General features: G+C 43.0%; 1 protein-coding gene across 1 annotated transcript in view; it reads right to left on the minus strand.

Moving 5' to 3' along the window:
- The window catches only part of SLC12A4 (solute carrier family 12 member 4), a 450,549-nt gene that overhangs the window by 316,204 nt on the left and 115,563 nt on the right, over positions 1-18,782 (minus strand). The window contains exon 6 of the mRNA XM_069740162.1: positions 4,737-4,867. Within this exon, the coding sequence (XP_069596263.1) occupies positions 4,737-4,867 (131 nt within the window). The remainder of the gene's footprint in view (positions 1-4,736; positions 4,868-18,782) is intronic.

Genomic DNA, 18,782 nt, shown 5'->3' on the forward strand with positions numbered 1-18,782 from the left:
TGCTGGTTCAGTATACCTTCAATTTTGAATAAATCCCCAACAGTGTCACCAGCAAAGCACCCCCACACCATCACACCTCCTCCTCCATGCTTCATGGTGGGAACCAAGTATGTAGAGTCCATCCGTTCAACTTTTCTGCGTTGCACAAAGACACAGTCTTTGGAACCAAAGATCTCAAATTTGGACTCATCAGACCAAAGCACAGATTTCCACTGGTCCAATGTCCATTCCTTGTGTTCTTTAGCCCAAACAAGTCTCTTCTGCTTGTTGCCTGTCCTTAGCAGTGGTTTCCTAGCAGCTATTTTGGAACAAAACAAAATCCTCTAAACTGCATGCTCGCAAACGCCAGAAGCCTGACAAACAAGATGGAAGAACTAGAAGCAGAAATATCTACAGGTAACTTTGACATAGTGGGAATAACCGAGACATGGTTAGATGAAAGCTATGACTGGGCAGTTAACTTACAGGGTTACAGTCTGTTTAGAAAGGATCGTAAAAATCGGAGAGGAGGAGGGGTTTGTCTCTATGTAAAGTCTTGTCTAAAGTCCACTTTAAGGGAGGATATTAGCGAAGGGAATGAGGATGTCGAGTCCATATGGGTCGAAATTCATGGAGGGAAAAATGGTAACAAAATTCTCATTGGGGTCTGTTACAAACCCCCAAATATAACAGAAACCATGGAAAGTCTACTTCTAAAGCAGATAGATGAAGCTGCAACCCATAATGAGGTCCTGGTTATGGGGGACTTTAACTACCCGGATATTAACTGGGAAAGTGAAACCTGTGAAACCCATAAAGGCAACAGGTTTCTGCTAATAACCAAGAAAAATTATCTTTCACAATTGGTGCAGAATCCAACCAGAGGAGCAGCACTTTTAGACCTAATACTATCTAATAGACCTGACAGAATAACAAATCTGCAGGTGGTTGGGCATCTAGGAAATAGCGACCACAATATTGTACAGTTTCACCTGTCTTTCACTAGGGGGACTTGTCAGGGAGTCACAAAAACACTGAACTTTAGGAAGGCAAAGTTTGACCAGCTTAGAGATGCCCTTAATCTGGTAGACTGGGACAATATCCTCAGAAATAAGAATACAGATAATAAATGGGAAATGTTTAAGAACATCCTAAATAGGCAGTGTAAGCAGTTTATACCTTGTGGGAATAAAAGGACTAGAAATAGGAAAAACCCAATGTGGCTAAACAAAGAAGTAAGACAGGCAATTAACAGTAAAAAGAAAGCATTTGCACTACTAAAGCAGGATGGCACCATTGAAGCTCTAAAAAACTATAGGGAGAAAAATACTTTATCTAAAAAACTAATTAAAGCTGCCAAAAAGGAAACAGAGAAGCACATTGCTAAGGAGAGTAAAACTAATCCCAAACTGTTCTTCAACTATATCAATAGTAAAAGAATAAAAACTGAAAATGTAGGCCCCTTAAAAAATAGTGAGGAAAGAATGGTTGTAGATGACGAGGAAAAAGCTAACATATTAAACACCTTCTTCTCCACGGTATTCACGGTGGAAAATGAAATGCTAGGTGAAATCCCAAGAAACAATGAAAACCCTATATTAAGGGTCACCAATCTAACCCAAGAAGAGGTGCGAAACCGGCTAAATAAGATTAAAATAGATAAATCTCCGGGTCCGGATGGCATACACCCACGAGTACTAAGGGAACTAAGTAATGTAATAGATAAACCATTATTTCTTATTTTTAGGGACTCTATAGCGACAGGATCTGTTCCGCAGGACTGGCGCATAGCAAACGTGGTGCCAATATTCAAAAAGGGCTCTAAAAGTGAACCTGGAAATTATAGGCCAGTAAGTCTAACCTCTATTGTTGGTAAAATATTTGAAGGGTTTCTGAGGGATGTTATTCTGGATTATCTCAATGAGAATAACTGTTTAACTCCATATCAGCATGGGTTTATGAGAAATCGCTCCTGTCAAACCAATCTAATCAGTTTTTATGAAGAGGTAAGCTATAGGCTGGACCACGGTGAGTCATTGGACGTGGTATATCTCGATTTTTCCAAAGCGTTTGATACCGTGCCGCACAAGAGGTTGGTACACAAAATGAGAATGCTTGGTCTGGGGGAAAATGTGTGTAAATGGGTTAGTAACTGGCTTAGTGATAGAAAGCAGAGGGTGGTTATAAATGGTATAGTCTCTAACTGGGTCGCTGTGACCAGTGGGGTACCGCAGGGGTCAGTATTGGGACCTGTTCTCTTCAACATATTCATTAATGATCTGGTAGAAGGTTTACACAGTAAAATATCGATATTTGCAGATGATACAAAACTATGTAAAGCAGTTAATACAAGAGAAGATAGTATTCTGCTACAGATGGTTCTGGATAAGTTGGAAACTTGGGCTGAAAGGTGGCAGATGAGGTTTAACAATGATAAATGTAAGGTTATACACATGGGAAGAAGGAATCAATATCACCATTACACACTGAATTGGAAACCACTGGGTAAATCTGACAGGGAGAAGGACTTGGGGATCCTAGTTAATGATAAACTTACCTGGAGCAGCCAGTGCCAGGCAGCAGCTGCCAAGGCAAACAGGATCATGGGGTGCATTAAAAGAGGTCTGGATACACATGATGAGAGCATTATACTGCCTCTGTACAAATCCCTAGTTAGACCGCACATGGAGTACTGTGTCCAGTTTTGGGCACCGGTGCTCATGAAGGATATAATGGAACTAGAGAGAGTACAAAGGAGGGCAACAAAATTAATAAAGGGGATGGGAGAACTACAATACCCAGATAGATTAGCGAAATTAGGATTATTTAGTCTAGAAAAAAGACGACTGAGGGGCGATCTAATAACCATGTATAAGTATATAAGGGGACAATACAAATATCTCGCTGAGGATCTGTTTATACCAAGGAAGGTGACGGGCACAAGGGGGCATTCTTTGCGTCTGGAGGAGAGAAGGTTTTTCCACCAACATAGAAAAGGATTCTTTACTGTTAGGGCAGTGAGAATCTGGAATTGCTTGCCTGAGGAGGTGGTGATGGCGAACTCAGTCGAGGGGTTCAAGAGAGGCCTGGATGTCTTCCTGGAGCAGAACAATATTGTATCATACAATTATTAGGTTCTGTAGAAGGACGTAGATCTGGGGATTTATTATGATGGAATATAGGCTGAACTGGATGGACAAATGTCTTTTTTCGGCCTTACTAACTATGTTACTATGTTACTATGTATGTTACTATTTTACCATGAAGGCCTGCTGCACAAAGTCTCCTCTCAACAGTTGTTGTAGAAATCGGTCTGCTGCTAGAACTCTGTGTGGCATTGACCTAGTCTCTAATCTGAGCTGCTGTTAACCTGCGATTTCTGAGGCTGGTCAGTCGGATAAACTTATCCTCAGAAGCAGAGGTGACTCTTGGTCTTCCTTTCCTGGGACAGTCCTCATGTGAGCCAGTTTATTTGCAGCGCTTTGATGGTTTTTCCAACTGCACTTGGGGACACTTTCAAAGTTTTCCCAATTTTTCGGACTGACTGACCTTCATTTCTTAAAGTAATGATGGCCACTCGTTTTTCTTTACTTGTATTATGGCAAGAAAAAAGCAGCTAACAGTCTATTCAGTAGGACTATCAGCTGTGTATCCACCAGAATTCTGTACAACACAACTGATGTTCCCAGCCCCATTTATAAGGCAAGAAATCCTACTTATTAAACCTGACAGGGCACACCTGTGCAGTGAAAACCATTTCCGGTGACCACCTCTTGAAGCTGATCAAGAGAATACCAAGAGTGTGCAAAGCAGTAATCAAAGCAAAAGGTGGTTGAAGAACCTAGAATATAAGACATATTTTCAGTTGTGTCACACTTTTTTGTTCAGTATATAATTCCACATGTGTTAATGCATAGCTTTGATGCCTTCAGTGTGAATGTACAATTTTCAAAGTCATGAAAATACAGAAACATCTGTGAACGAGGTGTATATATATATATATATATATATATATATATACACACACACACATACACATATATACTGTATATATATATATATATATATATATATATATATATATATATATACACACACACACACACACACACACACATACATACACATATATATATACATATATACACACACGCATATATATCAAAAATTAAGAGAATTGCAAAATTTTCAGTTTGTCTGATTTTTCTCTTTATACACATTTTTTTTTAGTAAAATGTGAATTGTTCCTTTATTCTATAAGCTTCTGACAACATGTCTCCAACTTTCCATGCAATAAATTTTGTATTTTTTCTGAAAAAAAAAATGGTAAAAAATAAAATAAACAGTGCTTTCAAACCTCAAATAATGCAAATAAAAGAAGATCATAATCATTTAGAAGCAACAATACTAATGTGTTATCTCAGAAGAGTTCAGAAATCAATATTTTGTGGAATAACCATGATTTTTAATCACAGCTTTCATGTGTCTTGGCATGCTTTACACCAGTCTTTCACACTGCTTCTGGTGCAAAAATGTAAGCAGTTCCTCTTTGTTTGATGGGTTGTGACTATCCATCATCCTCTTATTTACATTCCAGAGGTTTTCAATTGGGTTCAGGTCTGGAGATTGAGCTGCCCATGACAGGGTTTCGAGGTGGTGGTCTGCTAATTTTTGCCAGAGCTGTATACACACACACACAGAAACAGATACGGTACATATATATGTCAATCTGAAATATAAATATTATTTTGTTTTACCAAAAGAATCTCAATTGCACCAAGAATATACATTGCCCCAGCAAACGTGGTGCCTAAATAAAAGCATAGACCAACAGCTCCACCAAACTCTGGACCAAGGGATCTGGATATCATGAAATATGAGCCTCCAGCTGAAAAAAAAAGTTAACACAAATTATTAGATACTATAAACAGCATTCAAGCAATTCTGAAAGCAAAAGGTTACTGCAGACATAAGTACGGTAAATGATGGCAGATCGTATGATTGCATAACTGGCATTCCAATTGCCATCAATTTTGTGTCATTCAAGTTAGCTTGATTAGAGCATGTTTTATCAGTGCCTATCCAAGTTTGACGGACCAAGTGGGATTTGCTCAGTAGTTTAATTTGCATGTTTTTGTGGTTTTACTTTTTCAATTAAGATGTTGATTTAAAAGATCGATACACTACATATCTTGATTGAAAACAAAATAATTATATAGAAAGCTTAAAAAAAAGTTAAAAACACTAGAATGGGAACACAAACTTTAACAAACTTTACATGAATCAACAGTACATGAGAAGATCAGAAAATCTGCAACATATGTTAAGAAATGCGTTTCCCATTTGTTTTGTTTTTTTGTTTTTAAATCTGCCATACAGTTCTAGGGATATTTTAGCAAAGCCCTCTTACTAAAGACGACAAACATTTGCAGTAATTAAAAAGACCCGTAAAAACAACCATATGATGAACTAAAAAAAAAAAAAAAAAAAATCAAGACATAAATAAAATATTTATGTACACCGTGTAAATAAAAGAGCAGCAAAAACAGGACATTTTCAGATATAGGGTTAATCTGCAGGTTCACCACTGTTCCATGTTTTCACCATTTGTGGATAATGGCTCTCACTATGGTTCACTGGAGACCCAAAGCTTTAGATATGGGTTTATAACCTTTTACACACGGTTCGATCTCAATTACTTTGTTTCTCACTTGTTCCAGAATTTCTTTGAATCGCGGCATAAGGTCTAGCTTTTGAGGGTCTTTTCGTCTACTTAAACTTGTCAAGCAGGTCCTATTTAAGTGATTTCTTGACTAAAAATAGGTGTGGCAGTAATCAGGCCTGGGTATGGCTAGGTAAATTGAACCAGCTTCCCTAAGTTTTGATAAACCACAGTTAATTTAATGTACAGACCAAACGTTTGGACACCTTCTCATTCAAGGATTTTTCTGTATTTTCATGACTATGAAAATTGTACATTCACACTGAAGGCATCAAAACTATGAATTAACACATGTGGAATTATATACTTAACAAAAAAGTGTGAAAGAACTGAAAATATGTCTTATATTCTAGGTTCTTCAAAGTAGCCACCTTTTGCTTTGATTACTGCTTTGCACACTCTTGGCATTCTCTTGATGAGCTTCAAGATGTAGTCACCGAAAATGGTTTTCACTTCACAGGTGTGCCCTGTCAGGTTTAATAAGTGCGATTTCTTGCCTTATAAATGGGGTTGGACCATCAGTTGTGTTGTGCAGGAGTCTGGTGGATACTCAGCTGATAGTCCTACTGAATAGACTGTTAGAATTTTTATTATGGCAAGAAAAAAGCAGCTAAGTAAAGAAAAACGAGTGGCCATCATTACTTTAAGAAATGAAGGTCAGTCAATCCGAAAAATTGGGAAAACTTTGAAAGTGTCCCCAAGTGAAGTTGGAAAAACCATCAAAGCGCTACAAAGAAACTGGCTCACATGAGGACCGTCGTAGGAAAGGAAGACCAAGAGTCACCTCTGCTTCTGAGGATAAGTTTATCTGGGTCACCAGCCTCAGAAATCGCAGGTTAACAGCAGCTCAGATTAGAGACCAGGTCAATGCCTCACAGAGTTCTAGCAGCAGACACATCTCTACAACAACTGTTGAGAGGAGACTTTGTGCAGCAAGCCTTCATGGTAAAATAGCTGCTAGGAAACCACTGCTAAGGACAAGGAACAAACAGAAGAGACTTGTTTGGGTAAAGAACACAAGGAATGGAAATTAGACCAGTGGAAATCTGTGCTTTGGTCTGATGAGTCTAAATTTGAGATCTTTGGTTCCAACCACCGTGTCTTTGTGCGACGCAGAAAAGGTGAACGGATGGACTCTACATGCCTGGTTCCCACCATGAAGCATGGAGGAGGAGGTGTGATGGTGTGGGGGTGCTTTGCTGGTGACACTGTTGGGGATTTATTCAAAATTTAAGGCACACTGAATTAGCATGGCTACCACAGCATCTTGCAGCGGAATACTATTATATCCGGTTTGCGTTTAGTTGGACCATCATTTATTTTTCAACAGGACAATGACCCCAAACACACCTCCAGGCTGTGTAAGGGCTATTTGACCAAGAAGAAGAGCGATGGGGTGCTACGCCAGATGACCTGGCCTCCACAGTCACCAGACCTGAACCCAATCGAGATGGTTTGGGGTGAGCTGGACCGCAGAGTAAAGGCAAAAGGGCCAACAAGTGCCAAGCATCTCTGGGAACTCCTTCAAGACTGTTGGAAGACCATTTCCGGTGACTAACTCTTGAAGCTCATCAATAGAATGCCAAGAGAGTGCAAAGCAGTCATCAAAGCAAAAGGTGGCTACTATGAAGAACTTAGAATATAAGACATATTTTCAGTTGTTTCACACTTTTTTGTTAAAGTATATAATTCCACATGTATTAATTCATAGTTTTAATGACTTCAGTGTGAATTTACAATTTTCATAGTCATGAAAACACATAAAAATCTTTGAATGAGAAGGTGTGTCCAAACTTTTGGTCTGAACTGTATGTTTTACAGGGGGAATCACGTTTTCACACAGGGCCCTGTAGGTTTGGCTTTGCTTTTCCCTTATTAAAGACCTTCATTTAAAAACTGCATTTTGCATTTACTTGTGTTGTCTTGGTTTAAAATTGAAATTTTTTGGTCATCTGAAACATTTAAGTGTGGCAAACATACAAAAGACTAAGAAAATAGGAAGAGGGCAAACACTTTCACACCACTGTAATTCCCTTCTCTATACACTACATGGCTCCAAATCCTCCAGGGCTAGAGACCAGCAGATAAAGCCTTTTCCTCCTTTTTATTTCTGAACCACTTGCGTGGAGAATGGTCAGACCCCAATTAAAATTTTCACCCTAAGGCCGGTGTCACACTTGCAAGTGCAATGCGAGAACTCGCATCAATTCTTGGCATTGCCGCCAGCGGTTCGGACCGGAGCGTTCAGCTGCATGGAAATGCATGCAGCTTGCACACTCCAGTCCCGAGTGCCGGCAATTGATGAGAGATACTCGAGCGCGTTTCTCGCATTGCACTAGCAAGTGTAACACCGGCCTAAGAGATAGTATCCCAATATGTCCACTGCACACTTAAAGGCCAAACATTCCTTTTTTACCATGGAATAATTTTTCTCACATACCAATAGTTTCCTACTTAAGTAGAGAACAGGATGCTACTCTATGTGCATCTCCTGAGAAAAGACTGATCCCAAGCTGACAGGCGTTCGTTTGGAGTAAAAATTCCTTCTTAAAGTCGGAGGCAATCAGGAATGGCTGCTTACTACTTTCAATTCTTCAAAGGCCGTCTCCGACGTCCATTTGGCTTCAACTGATTTTGTCCCCTTAAGGTCGGTCGGTCGGTCAGTCAGAGGTGCGTCCACTATAGCAAAGTTTGGAATTAACTTCCTGCAGTACTCCACGATCCCCAGAAAGGCCCCAACTTGCTTTTTAAAGAGTGGTTTTGGCCACTTCTGGATTGTGTCCACGTTATTGATTTTGATTTTACCTCTTCCTATAACATATCCAAGGTAATTTGCCTCCTCTTTCCCCATGAAACATTTTTAAAATTTGGGGGGGAGATTTAAAGAGAGCCCCGCCTTCTTCAGTGCATTAAAACTGCCTGGATCTTTCTGAGATTACTTCCCCAATCCGGGTTGAAGTTTACAATATCATCCATGTATGCAGCAGCTTAATTCCTGTGGGGTGCGAGGATCTGGACCATGGCCCTCTGGGAGATGGCCGGCGCTCCCTCCAGTCCGAACAGCATCTGGACATATTGGGAGCAACTGTCGGGTGTAGAGAAAGCAGTCTTCTCCTTGGCTTCTTGTGTCATGGGGATTTGCCAATATCCCTTTGTAACATCTAAGTTGATTAACCCCTTCATGACCCAGCCTATTTTGACCTTAATGACCTGGCCGTTTTTTGCAATTCTGACCAGTGTCCCTTTATGAGGTAATAACTCAGGAACGCTTCAACGGATCCTAGCGTTTCTGAGATTGTTTTTTCTTGACATATTGGGCTTCATGATAGTGGTAAATTTAGGTCAATAAATTCTGCGTTTAATTGTGATAAAAACGGAAATTTGGCGAAAATTTTAAAAATTTCGCAATTTTCACATTTTGAATTTTTATTCTGTTAAACCAGAGAGATATGTGACACAAAATAGTTAATAAATAACATTTCCCACATGTATACTTTACATCAGCATAATTTTGGAAAGAAAATTTTTTTTGCTAGGAAGTTATAAGGGTTAAAATTTGACCAGCGATTTGTCATTTTTACAACGAAATTTACAAAACCATTTTTTTTAGGGACCACCTCACATTTGAAGTCACTTTGAGGGGTTTATATGGCTGAAAATACCCAAAAGTGACAGCATTCTAAAAACTGTACCCCTCAAGGTGCACAAAACCACATTCAAGAAGTTTATTAACCCTTCAGGTGCTTCACAGCAGCAGAAGCAACATGGAAGGAAAAAATGAACATTTAACTTTTTAGTCACAAAAATGATGTTTTAGCAACAATTTTTTTATTTTCCCAATGGTAAAAGGAGAAAATGAACCACGAAAGTTGTTGTCCAATTTGTCTCGAGTACGCCGATACCTCATATGTGGGGGTAAACCACTGCTTAGGCGCACGGCAGGGCTTGGAAGGGAAGGAGCGCCATTTGACTCTTTAGCGGACACCATGTCACGTTTGGAGAGCCCCTGTGTGCCTAATACTTGGAGCTCCCCCACAAGTGACCCCATTTTGGAAACTAGAAGCCCCAAGGAACTTATCTAGATGCATAGTGAGCACTTTGAACCCCCAGGTGCTTCACAAATTGATCCGTAAAAATGAAAAAGTACTTTTTTTTCACAAAAAAATTCTTTTAGCCTCAATTTTTTCTTTTTCACATGGGCAACAGGATAAAATGGATCCTAAAATTTGTTGGGCAATTTCTCCTGAGTACACCGATACCTCACATGTGGGGGTAAACCACTGTTTGGGCACATGGTAAGGCTCGGAAGGGAAGGAGCGCCATTTGACTTTTTGAATGAAAAATTATCTCCATCGTTAGCGGACACCATGTCGCGTTTGGAGAGCCCCTGTGTGCCTAAACATTGGAACTCCCCCACAAGTGACCCTATATTGGAAACTGGACCTCCCAAGGAACTTATCTAGATGCCTAGTGAGCACTTTAAATCTCAAGATGCTTCACAGAAGTTTATAACGCAGAGCCATGAAAATAAAAAAATAATTTTTCTTTCCTCAAAAATGATTTTTTTAGCCTGGAATTTCCTATTTTGCCAAGGGTAATAGGAGAAATTGGACCCCAAATGTTGTTGTCCAGTTTGTTCTGAGCACGCCGATACCCCATATGTGGGGGTAAACCACTGTTTGGGCGCACGGCAGGGCTCAGAAGGGAAGGCACGCCATTTGGCTTTTTAAATGGAAAGTTAGCTCCAATCATTAGCGGACACCATGTCACGTTTGGAGAGCCCCTGTGTGCCTAAACATTGGAGATCCCCCACAAATGACCCCATTTTGGAAACTAGACCCCCAAAGGAACTAATCTAGATGTGTGGTGAGCACTTTGAATCCCCAAGTGCTTCACAGAAGTTTATAACGCAGAGCCATGAAAATTAAAAAAAAAATTTCTTTTCTCAAAAATGATTTTTAGCCCGCAATTTTTTATTTTCCCAAGGGTAACAGGAGAAATTTGACCCCAAAAGTTGTTGTCCAGTTTCTCCTGAGTACGCTGATACCCCCATGTGTGGGGGTAAACCACTGTTTGGGCACACGTCGGGGCTCAGAAGGGAAGTAGTGACTTTTGAAATGCAGACTTTGATGGAATGGTCTGCAGGCGTCACGTTGCGTTTGCAGAGCCCCTGGTGTGCCTAAACAGTAGAAACCCCCCACAAGTGACCCCATTTTAGAAACTAGACCCCCCAAGGAACTTATCTAGATATGTGGTGAGCACTTTGAGCCCCCAAGTGCTTCACAGACGTTTACAACGCAGAGCCGTGAAAATAAAAAATCATTTTTCTTTCCTCAAAAATGATGTTTTAGCAAGCAATTTTTTATTTTCACAAGTGTAACAGGAGAAATTGGACCCCAGTAATTGTTGCGCAGTTTGTCCTGAGTATGCTGGTACCTCATATGTGGGGGTAAACCACTGTTTGTGCACACGTCGGGGCTCGGAAGTGAGGGAGCACCATTTGACTTTTTGAATACAAGATTGGCTGGAATCAATGGTCACGCCATGTTGCGTTTGGAGACCCCTGATGTGCCTAAACAGTGGAAACCCCTCAATTCTACCTCCAACACTAACCCCAACACACCCCTAACCCTAATCCCAACTGTAGCCACAACCATAATCACAACCCTAACCACAACCTTAATTCCATCTCTAACCCTAAGGCTATGTGCCCACGTTGCGGATTCGTGTGAGATTTTTCAGCACCATTTTTGAAAAATCTGCGGGTAAAAGGCACTGCGTTTTACCTGCGGATTTACCGCGGATTTCCAGTGTTTTTTGTGCGGATTTCACCTGTGGATTCCTATTGAGGAACAGGTGTAAAACACTGCGGAATCCGCACAAAGAATTGACATGCTGCGGAAAATACAACGCAGCGTTTCCGCGCGGTATTTTCCGCACCATGGGCACAGCGGATTTGGTTTTCCATAGGTTTACATGGTACTGTTAACCTGATGGAACCCTGCAGCCAATCCGCTGCGGATCCGCAGCAAAATCCGCACCGTGTGCACGTAGCCTAATTCTAAAGGTATGTGCACACGCTGCGGAAAACGCTGCGGATCCGCAGCAGTTTCCCATGAGTTTACAGTTCAATGTAAACCTATGGGAAACAAAAATCGCTGTACACATGCTGCAGAAAAACTGCACGGAAACACAGCGGTTTACATTCCGCAGCATGACACTTCTTTCTGCGGATTCCGCTGCTGTTTTGCAACTGCTCCAATAGAAAATCGCAGTTGTAAAACCGCAGTGAAATGCGCAGAAAACCGCGGTAAATCAGCCATAAATCTGCAGCGGTTTAGCACTGCGGATTTATCAACTCCGCTGCGGAAAAATCTGCAGAGGACCAGAATACGTGTGCACATACCGAAACCCTAACCCTAACCCTAGTTCTAACCCCAACCTTAGTGGAAAAAAAAAAATTCTTTATTTTATTATTGTCCCTACCTATGGGGGTGACACAGGAGGGAGGGTCATTTACTATTTTTTTTACTTTGATCACTGTGATAAAACCTATCACAGTGATCAAAATGCACATTGGAACGAATCTGCCTGCCGGTCGATTCGATGGGCGCACTGCGTATGCGCCCGCCATTTTGGAAGATGGCGGTGCCCATGGAGAAACGGACGGACCCCGGGAGGCTCAGTAAGTATGATGGGGTAGGGGGAACACGGGGGGGTGGATCGGAGCATGGGGGGGGGTGGATCGGAGCATGGGGGGGTGGATTGGAGCATGGGGGGTGGATTGGAGCATGGGGGGGTGGATTGGAGCACGGAGGGGGGTGGATCGGAGTGCAGGGGGTGGGATTGGAGCACGGGGGAGCGGACAAGAGCACGGGGGGAGTGAAATATTACAAATCGCTCTGATTGGCTGTTGAAAGTGAACCTGCCAATCAGAGCGATCGCAGCCACGGGGGTGTGAAGCCACCTCCCCTGGGCTGTACTACCACTCCCCCTGTCCCTGCAGATCGGGTGAAATTGGAGTTAACCCTTTCACCCGATCTGCAGGGACGCGATCTTTCCATGACGCCACATAGGCGTCATGGGTCGGATTGGCACCGACTTTCATGACGCCTACTTGGCGTCAAAGGTCGGGAAGGGGTTAAGTATCTTGCCGGCCCAATTTTTTCGATCAGCTCATCAACACGCAGATTTGGCTATGTGCTGAACTTGGAGACTTCGATCAGCTTCCGATAATCACTACCAAATCTTCTTTCTCCATTGGGTTTTGGAACAAGAACAATCAGTTAGACTACCCGCTCTTAGAATCCTCAATGACTCAAGAGATTCAGTATATGCTCTACTTCATTGGAGATCAGTTCTCAGCGGTATTTGAATTTCGGTAATGATTCAAATTCACCCGCACATGGGGCTCTGCCAGAACCTCGTGTTCTATGACATCGGTACACCCTGGTAAATCTGAGAACAGATCCTGGTACAGCAATTACCAACTGCTGTTTTTGAGCCTTCAACATTGTTTCGGATACTTTGACGACTTCAATGTCTCCCTCTGGCCTAACTAGTGTGATGGCACAGGGGAAGGTGGTTTCAACTTCGCTCACCTCTGGGGAGGAGAGAGAAGGACCCTGGGATCAACTCTCTCGCGCCACCTTTTGCCCAAGGTCAGTCAGGGAACTGCACCGGAAAGGCTTCCCTTATAGGTACGAGTCATTGAGGTACTCCCAGTGAGGAGATATAGATAGAGAGAGAGAAACCTCCCGATTGTCACAGTCTCAGTTAGAGTTCCTCACTAACATAGTACGGTATGCTGCCACAAGTTCCTTGTTCGATATACAAGCCCTGTCCAGCAACAGGCTTATATCTGGTCAGAAAACAACCCTGGGGTAGCATATAATATAACCAACGGAGCATGCGGACATGGGGATTTGTGAATTGAGATAAAAGAGCAGCCCAAGATTAATTTTATATTTAATCGCCGAAAGGCGATACAGGTATATACTTACAATTACAGATATGCAAGTATACAGTCAAGAGTGTAGTACAAGGATAGAGGACAGATAGGGTACAATTACCATGTTATGTAGCATGTGACCACAGGGAGGCGCTGATGTCCTAATTAGTGATGAGCGAATATACTTGTTACGCGAGATTTCTAGAGCACGCTTGGGGGTCCTCCGAGTATTTTTTTTTAGTGCTCGGAGACTTAGTTTTTATTGCCGAAGCTGAATTATTTACATCTGGTAGCCAGCATAAGTACATGTGGGGGTTGCCTGGTTGCTAGGGCTCATCACTAGTCTTAGGGTACCGTCACACTATACGATTTACCTATGATCACGACCAGCGATATGACCTGGCCGTGATCGTAGGTAAATCGTAGTGTGGTCGCTGGGGAGCTGTCACACAGACAGCTCTCCAGCGACCAACGATGCCGAGGTACCCGGGTAACCAGGGTAAACATCGGGTAACTAAGCGCAGGACCGCGCTTAGTTACCCGATGTTTACCCTGGTTACAAGCGTTAAACTAAAAAAAAACAAACAGCACATACTTACATTCTGGTGTCCGTCAGGTCCCTTGCAGTCTGCTTCCCGCACTCAGTGACTGCCGGCCGTAAAGTGAAAGTGAAAGCACAGCCGCTGTGCTCTGCTTTCACTTTACGGCCGGCAGTCACAGTGCGGGAAGCAGAGACGGCAAGGGACCTGACGGACACCAGAATGTAAGTATGTGCTGTTTGTTTTTTTTTAGTTTAACGCTTGTAACCAGGGTAAACATCGGGTAACTAAGCGCGGTCCTGCGCTTAGTTACCCTATGTTTACCCTGGTTACAAGCGAACGCATCGCTGGATCGCATCGCTAGATCGGTGTCACACACACCGATCTAGCGATGACAGCGGGAGATCCAGCGATGAAAGAAAGTTCCATACGATCTGCTACTACGTACGATTCTCAGCAGGATCCCTGATCGCTGCTGCGTGTCAGACACAGCGATATCGTAACGATATCGCTGGAACGTCACGAATCGTACCGTCGTAGCGATCGAAATGTTATAGTGTGACGGTACCCTTAATCTTAGTTACAGACTTTCCGGAACCTCCTGCCAGTAGAAAACGAAGGTCAAAATGAGGACCTGCCTCTCATCTCCTAAGCTGCTCGCTCCCACACTTTGTGCCCACCCCTGAGCTTGTGCAGCCTCTCTTCTCCCATATCAGAGTACAGTTTTCTGTCCAAAAGGGTGGAGGCTCATAACTTTCCGCCCGAAGGTCTGAATGCAACGGCAGTGGTGCCACTGGATTCTGCTGGATTTTATCTGCACAGGTAGACTAAATATGCCTACCGTATGTAATCCCAGTAGCTATGTTTCATAACTCCATAGGTGGCTGCCAGGCATGGGCGTATGGGGGAAGGAATGTAGGTTTTGATAATGTGCACTAGAGCTCACACCCTTGTGCTAATTGCTAGTCACAAAGCTTCAAAGGGATTGTACCTGGAGTTTAATTAAAGGAAAACACTGATCCTGTGGAATCCCAAGGCTGGGGGCACATTTCAGTAGTGGAGAGACATCTCCATCATACCTCACAACTAGCAATTATGTAGTTTCAACAGGGTTCTTGCTATGCCTTGGTGGGTAGTAGCAGGAGGGGATTTCAGAAGAGGGAATGGTTATCTGGCAGAAGAGACAAGGCTTGCAATACCTTAAAATTTCCCAATGACATCCAAGCCAATAGAACCTCCACCTTACCCTTTCTTGTGTTTTTTCCACCCTCAGATGGCCAACTAATACTTGTGAATGGACCATGTCCAACACCCTCTGTCTATGGTCCTGGTACCAACAATTGTTTCACTATCTCCTCACTCACCCTAATAACCTGGTACATCAAGTCCACCCTCAACATCTAATAGGCAAACACCAGCTCCTGTGCTATGCCATTTATAATGGTTAACTTATTGAACGATTATTTTAGAGTTAAGTCTTTATGTTGGGAGGACTAAAACTTTTCTCCAGTCTCCCCTAGCTACAATGGGTAGCCTCCCTAGGGAACAGTAGACCCAGATACCTTTCGACCACTCCGACCAAGTCATCGACGTTTTGGGAATCTCCCTGGGCAACCCAACTCTGCATTGGGCTTGGAAGGGAGTGCACAAACCGGTCCATTACAACTTGTTCCACCATCTGCGTTGGGGTAGAGGACTCAAGCTGCAATCATTTTTGGACGAGGTGCAGCAGATCAAACATTTGGGAGCGAGGGTGTTTTTCATGGAGATATGCCCAATGGTGGAACCTCTGTGCTCTGTCAGACATTGTCACCCCCCAGAGTGCCAACATTTCTGTTTACAATTTCACATATTCTTTGGAATACTGCAAGGCTAAATCAAAATAAGCTTTTTGTGGCTCCCCCATTAAATATGGTGCCGGAACTTCTGACCACTACTCTGGTGGAAGTTTATCAGTATCGGCGATACTTTAAAAAATGGTTAAAAAAAGCCTCTATATCGTCCAGTGATCATTTTCTGCAAGAGTCTCTTCAACCCTTTTTCAGGTATTAAAATAGTCATCGGACCTTGGAGTTGTAGCGGCCGCTATGCCATGAACCACCTCTGAGTAAATCAATCTGCTGCTCTCGTTGTTGCTGCTGGTTTGTGACTGGAGCAGTACTTCTGTAGAAGACATATGTATTCCCTGGGAATGCATCCCGCATTCTGCACACTTCCTCATCATGCTGACATATGCTCTAACAGTTTTGGCTCCATTACTCCTCACTTTATTTCGCTATCCACAAACCCCAGCACCCTCGAACCAAGTAATCTCTCCTTCCCTCGTGCCCCCCCCCACCTGACCTCCTCTGCTGACCTGCTACTTAACCTCAGATCTCTCCTAATAAAACACAAAACAAGCAACCCACTCTCCTTCTTCCACCTGCTCTGTCTCTCTCTGCTTCTCCTCACTGTTGGTGACATATCTCCCAATCCTGGACCCCCAAAGCTCATACCTCCCATTAACCCCTCCTATCACTCCCAACCCAATATAAACACCCGAAATCTTGCCCACCTCAAATCCGTGCTCTTGACTCCCACCATCCCGCTCCCTCTCTCTGGATCACTCATAAATGCCAGCTGCCAGCTGGGCCTTGTATTGTTTAACATCTTTATCAATGATTTAGATGAAGGAATTGAGGGTACACTGATTAAATTTGCTGATGACACAAAGCTAGGAGGGATAGCTAATACTAGAGAAGAGAGAGAGGATTCAAAAAGATGTAAATAAACTGGAGCAGTGGGCAGTAACTAACAGAATGGTTTTTAACAAGGAAAAATGCTAAGTACTACATCTGGGCAATAAAAATGAAAAAAGCATATACAGAATGGGAGGAGTAGGGCTAAGCAACAGCACATGTGAAAAAGACTTGGGTATGCTAATAGATCATAAACTGAACATGAGTCAACAGTGTGATGCAGCACCAAAAAGGCAAATGCAATTCAGGGATGTATTAACAGAAACATACAGTCTAGATCACGCAAAGTCACTAATGCCCTCTACTCCTCTTTGGTCAGACCTCATCTGGAATATTGTGTCCAGTTTTGGGCACCACATTTAAAAAAAAACCCACATCAACAAATTGGAGCAAGTTCAGAGAAGAGCGACCCGTACGGTGACCGATCTGCAAACCATGTCCTATGAGGAACGGTTACAGGATTTGGGAACGTTTAGTTTGCAAAAAAAGAAGACTAAGAGGAGACTTAATAGCTGTCTACAAATATCTCAAGGGCTGTCGCATTGTAGAAGGATCATCTTTATTCTCATTTGCACAAGGAAAGACTAGAAGTAATGGGATGAAACTGAATGGGAGGAGACACAGATTAGATATTAATAAAAACTTTTTGACAGTTGGGGTGATCAATGAGTGGAACAGGCTACCATGAGAGATGGTCAGTTCTCCCTCCATGTAAGTTTTCAAACAGAGGCTGGACAGATATCTGTCTGGGATGATTTAGTGAATCCTGCTTTGAGCAGGGGGTTGGACCAGATGACCCAGGAGGTCCCTTCCAACTCTAACATTCTATTATATGCAATAAACTCCATGTGATTCACGACCTCTTCACGTCTCAATCTGGGCATCACCGAAACATGGCCGACACACTCCGACACAGCCTCCCCTGAGACGCTATGTCACGGCGGCCTCCACTTCACCCACACTCCTCACCCTGGCAACAGACATGGTGGAGGAGTGGGCCGCCTTCTTTCTTCCAACTGTATCTTTAACCCAATCCCACCTCTACCCTCCCCTCTTTTTAAGTTCACTCTGTCCACATCTACTCCCCTACAACCTTCAAATGGCCGTTATATACCGACCTCCTCGCCCGAGCACTGCCTTAATTGAGCAGTTATCTACCTGGCTCCTTCACTTTCTCTCTGCTGACATTCCCACTATCATCAAGGGTGACTTCAACATCCCCATTGACCCCCCAGTCAGCAGCCTCCAAACTTCTGTCCCTTACTTCATCTTTTGGACTTACTCAGTGGTCCTCCTCAGCTATATAACTTCATAACCTCCCATCTGCCTCTATCTGACCACCATCTACTCACTTTCTCATCCCTGTCCTCCTCACCGGTCACCCATGTCCAGCAACATGCGCACCCCAGCAGACACCTCACACACCTAGACACCCACACGCTCTCTGACTCTATCCTACCTCTGGCATCCATATCCTCACTCCATGACACAGACACTGCCTCTAGTTTCTACAATGTCGCTCTTGAATCAGCTGTAGACTCGGTTGCCCCTCTCAAGCATAGCAGAGTGCGACGAATAGACAAGCCTGGCACAATAACACCACTAAAAAGTTTTGGCAAGTATCCAGAATTGCAGAAAGGTGTTGGAAGAAAGCACATTTGCAAAATGACTTCACTGCACTCAAACAAGCAACACTCGCATTCAAATCAGCTCTCACCTCTGCTAAACAGACCTATTTCATATCTCTGGTATCTTTATCCCAAACCCCAAACAGTTGTTCAACACCTTTAACTCCCTCTTCAGTCCACCACTGCCCCCTCCAACCTCCCTCATCTCTGCTGAGGACTTTAGGT

The sequence above is a fragment of the Ranitomeya imitator genome, chromosome 9 (genome assembly GCF_032444005.1).
Source record: "Ranitomeya imitator isolate aRanImi1 chromosome 9, aRanImi1.pri, whole genome shotgun sequence".
In the NCBI taxonomy this organism is placed as follows: domain Eukaryota; kingdom Metazoa; phylum Chordata; class Amphibia; order Anura; family Dendrobatidae; genus Ranitomeya; species Ranitomeya imitator.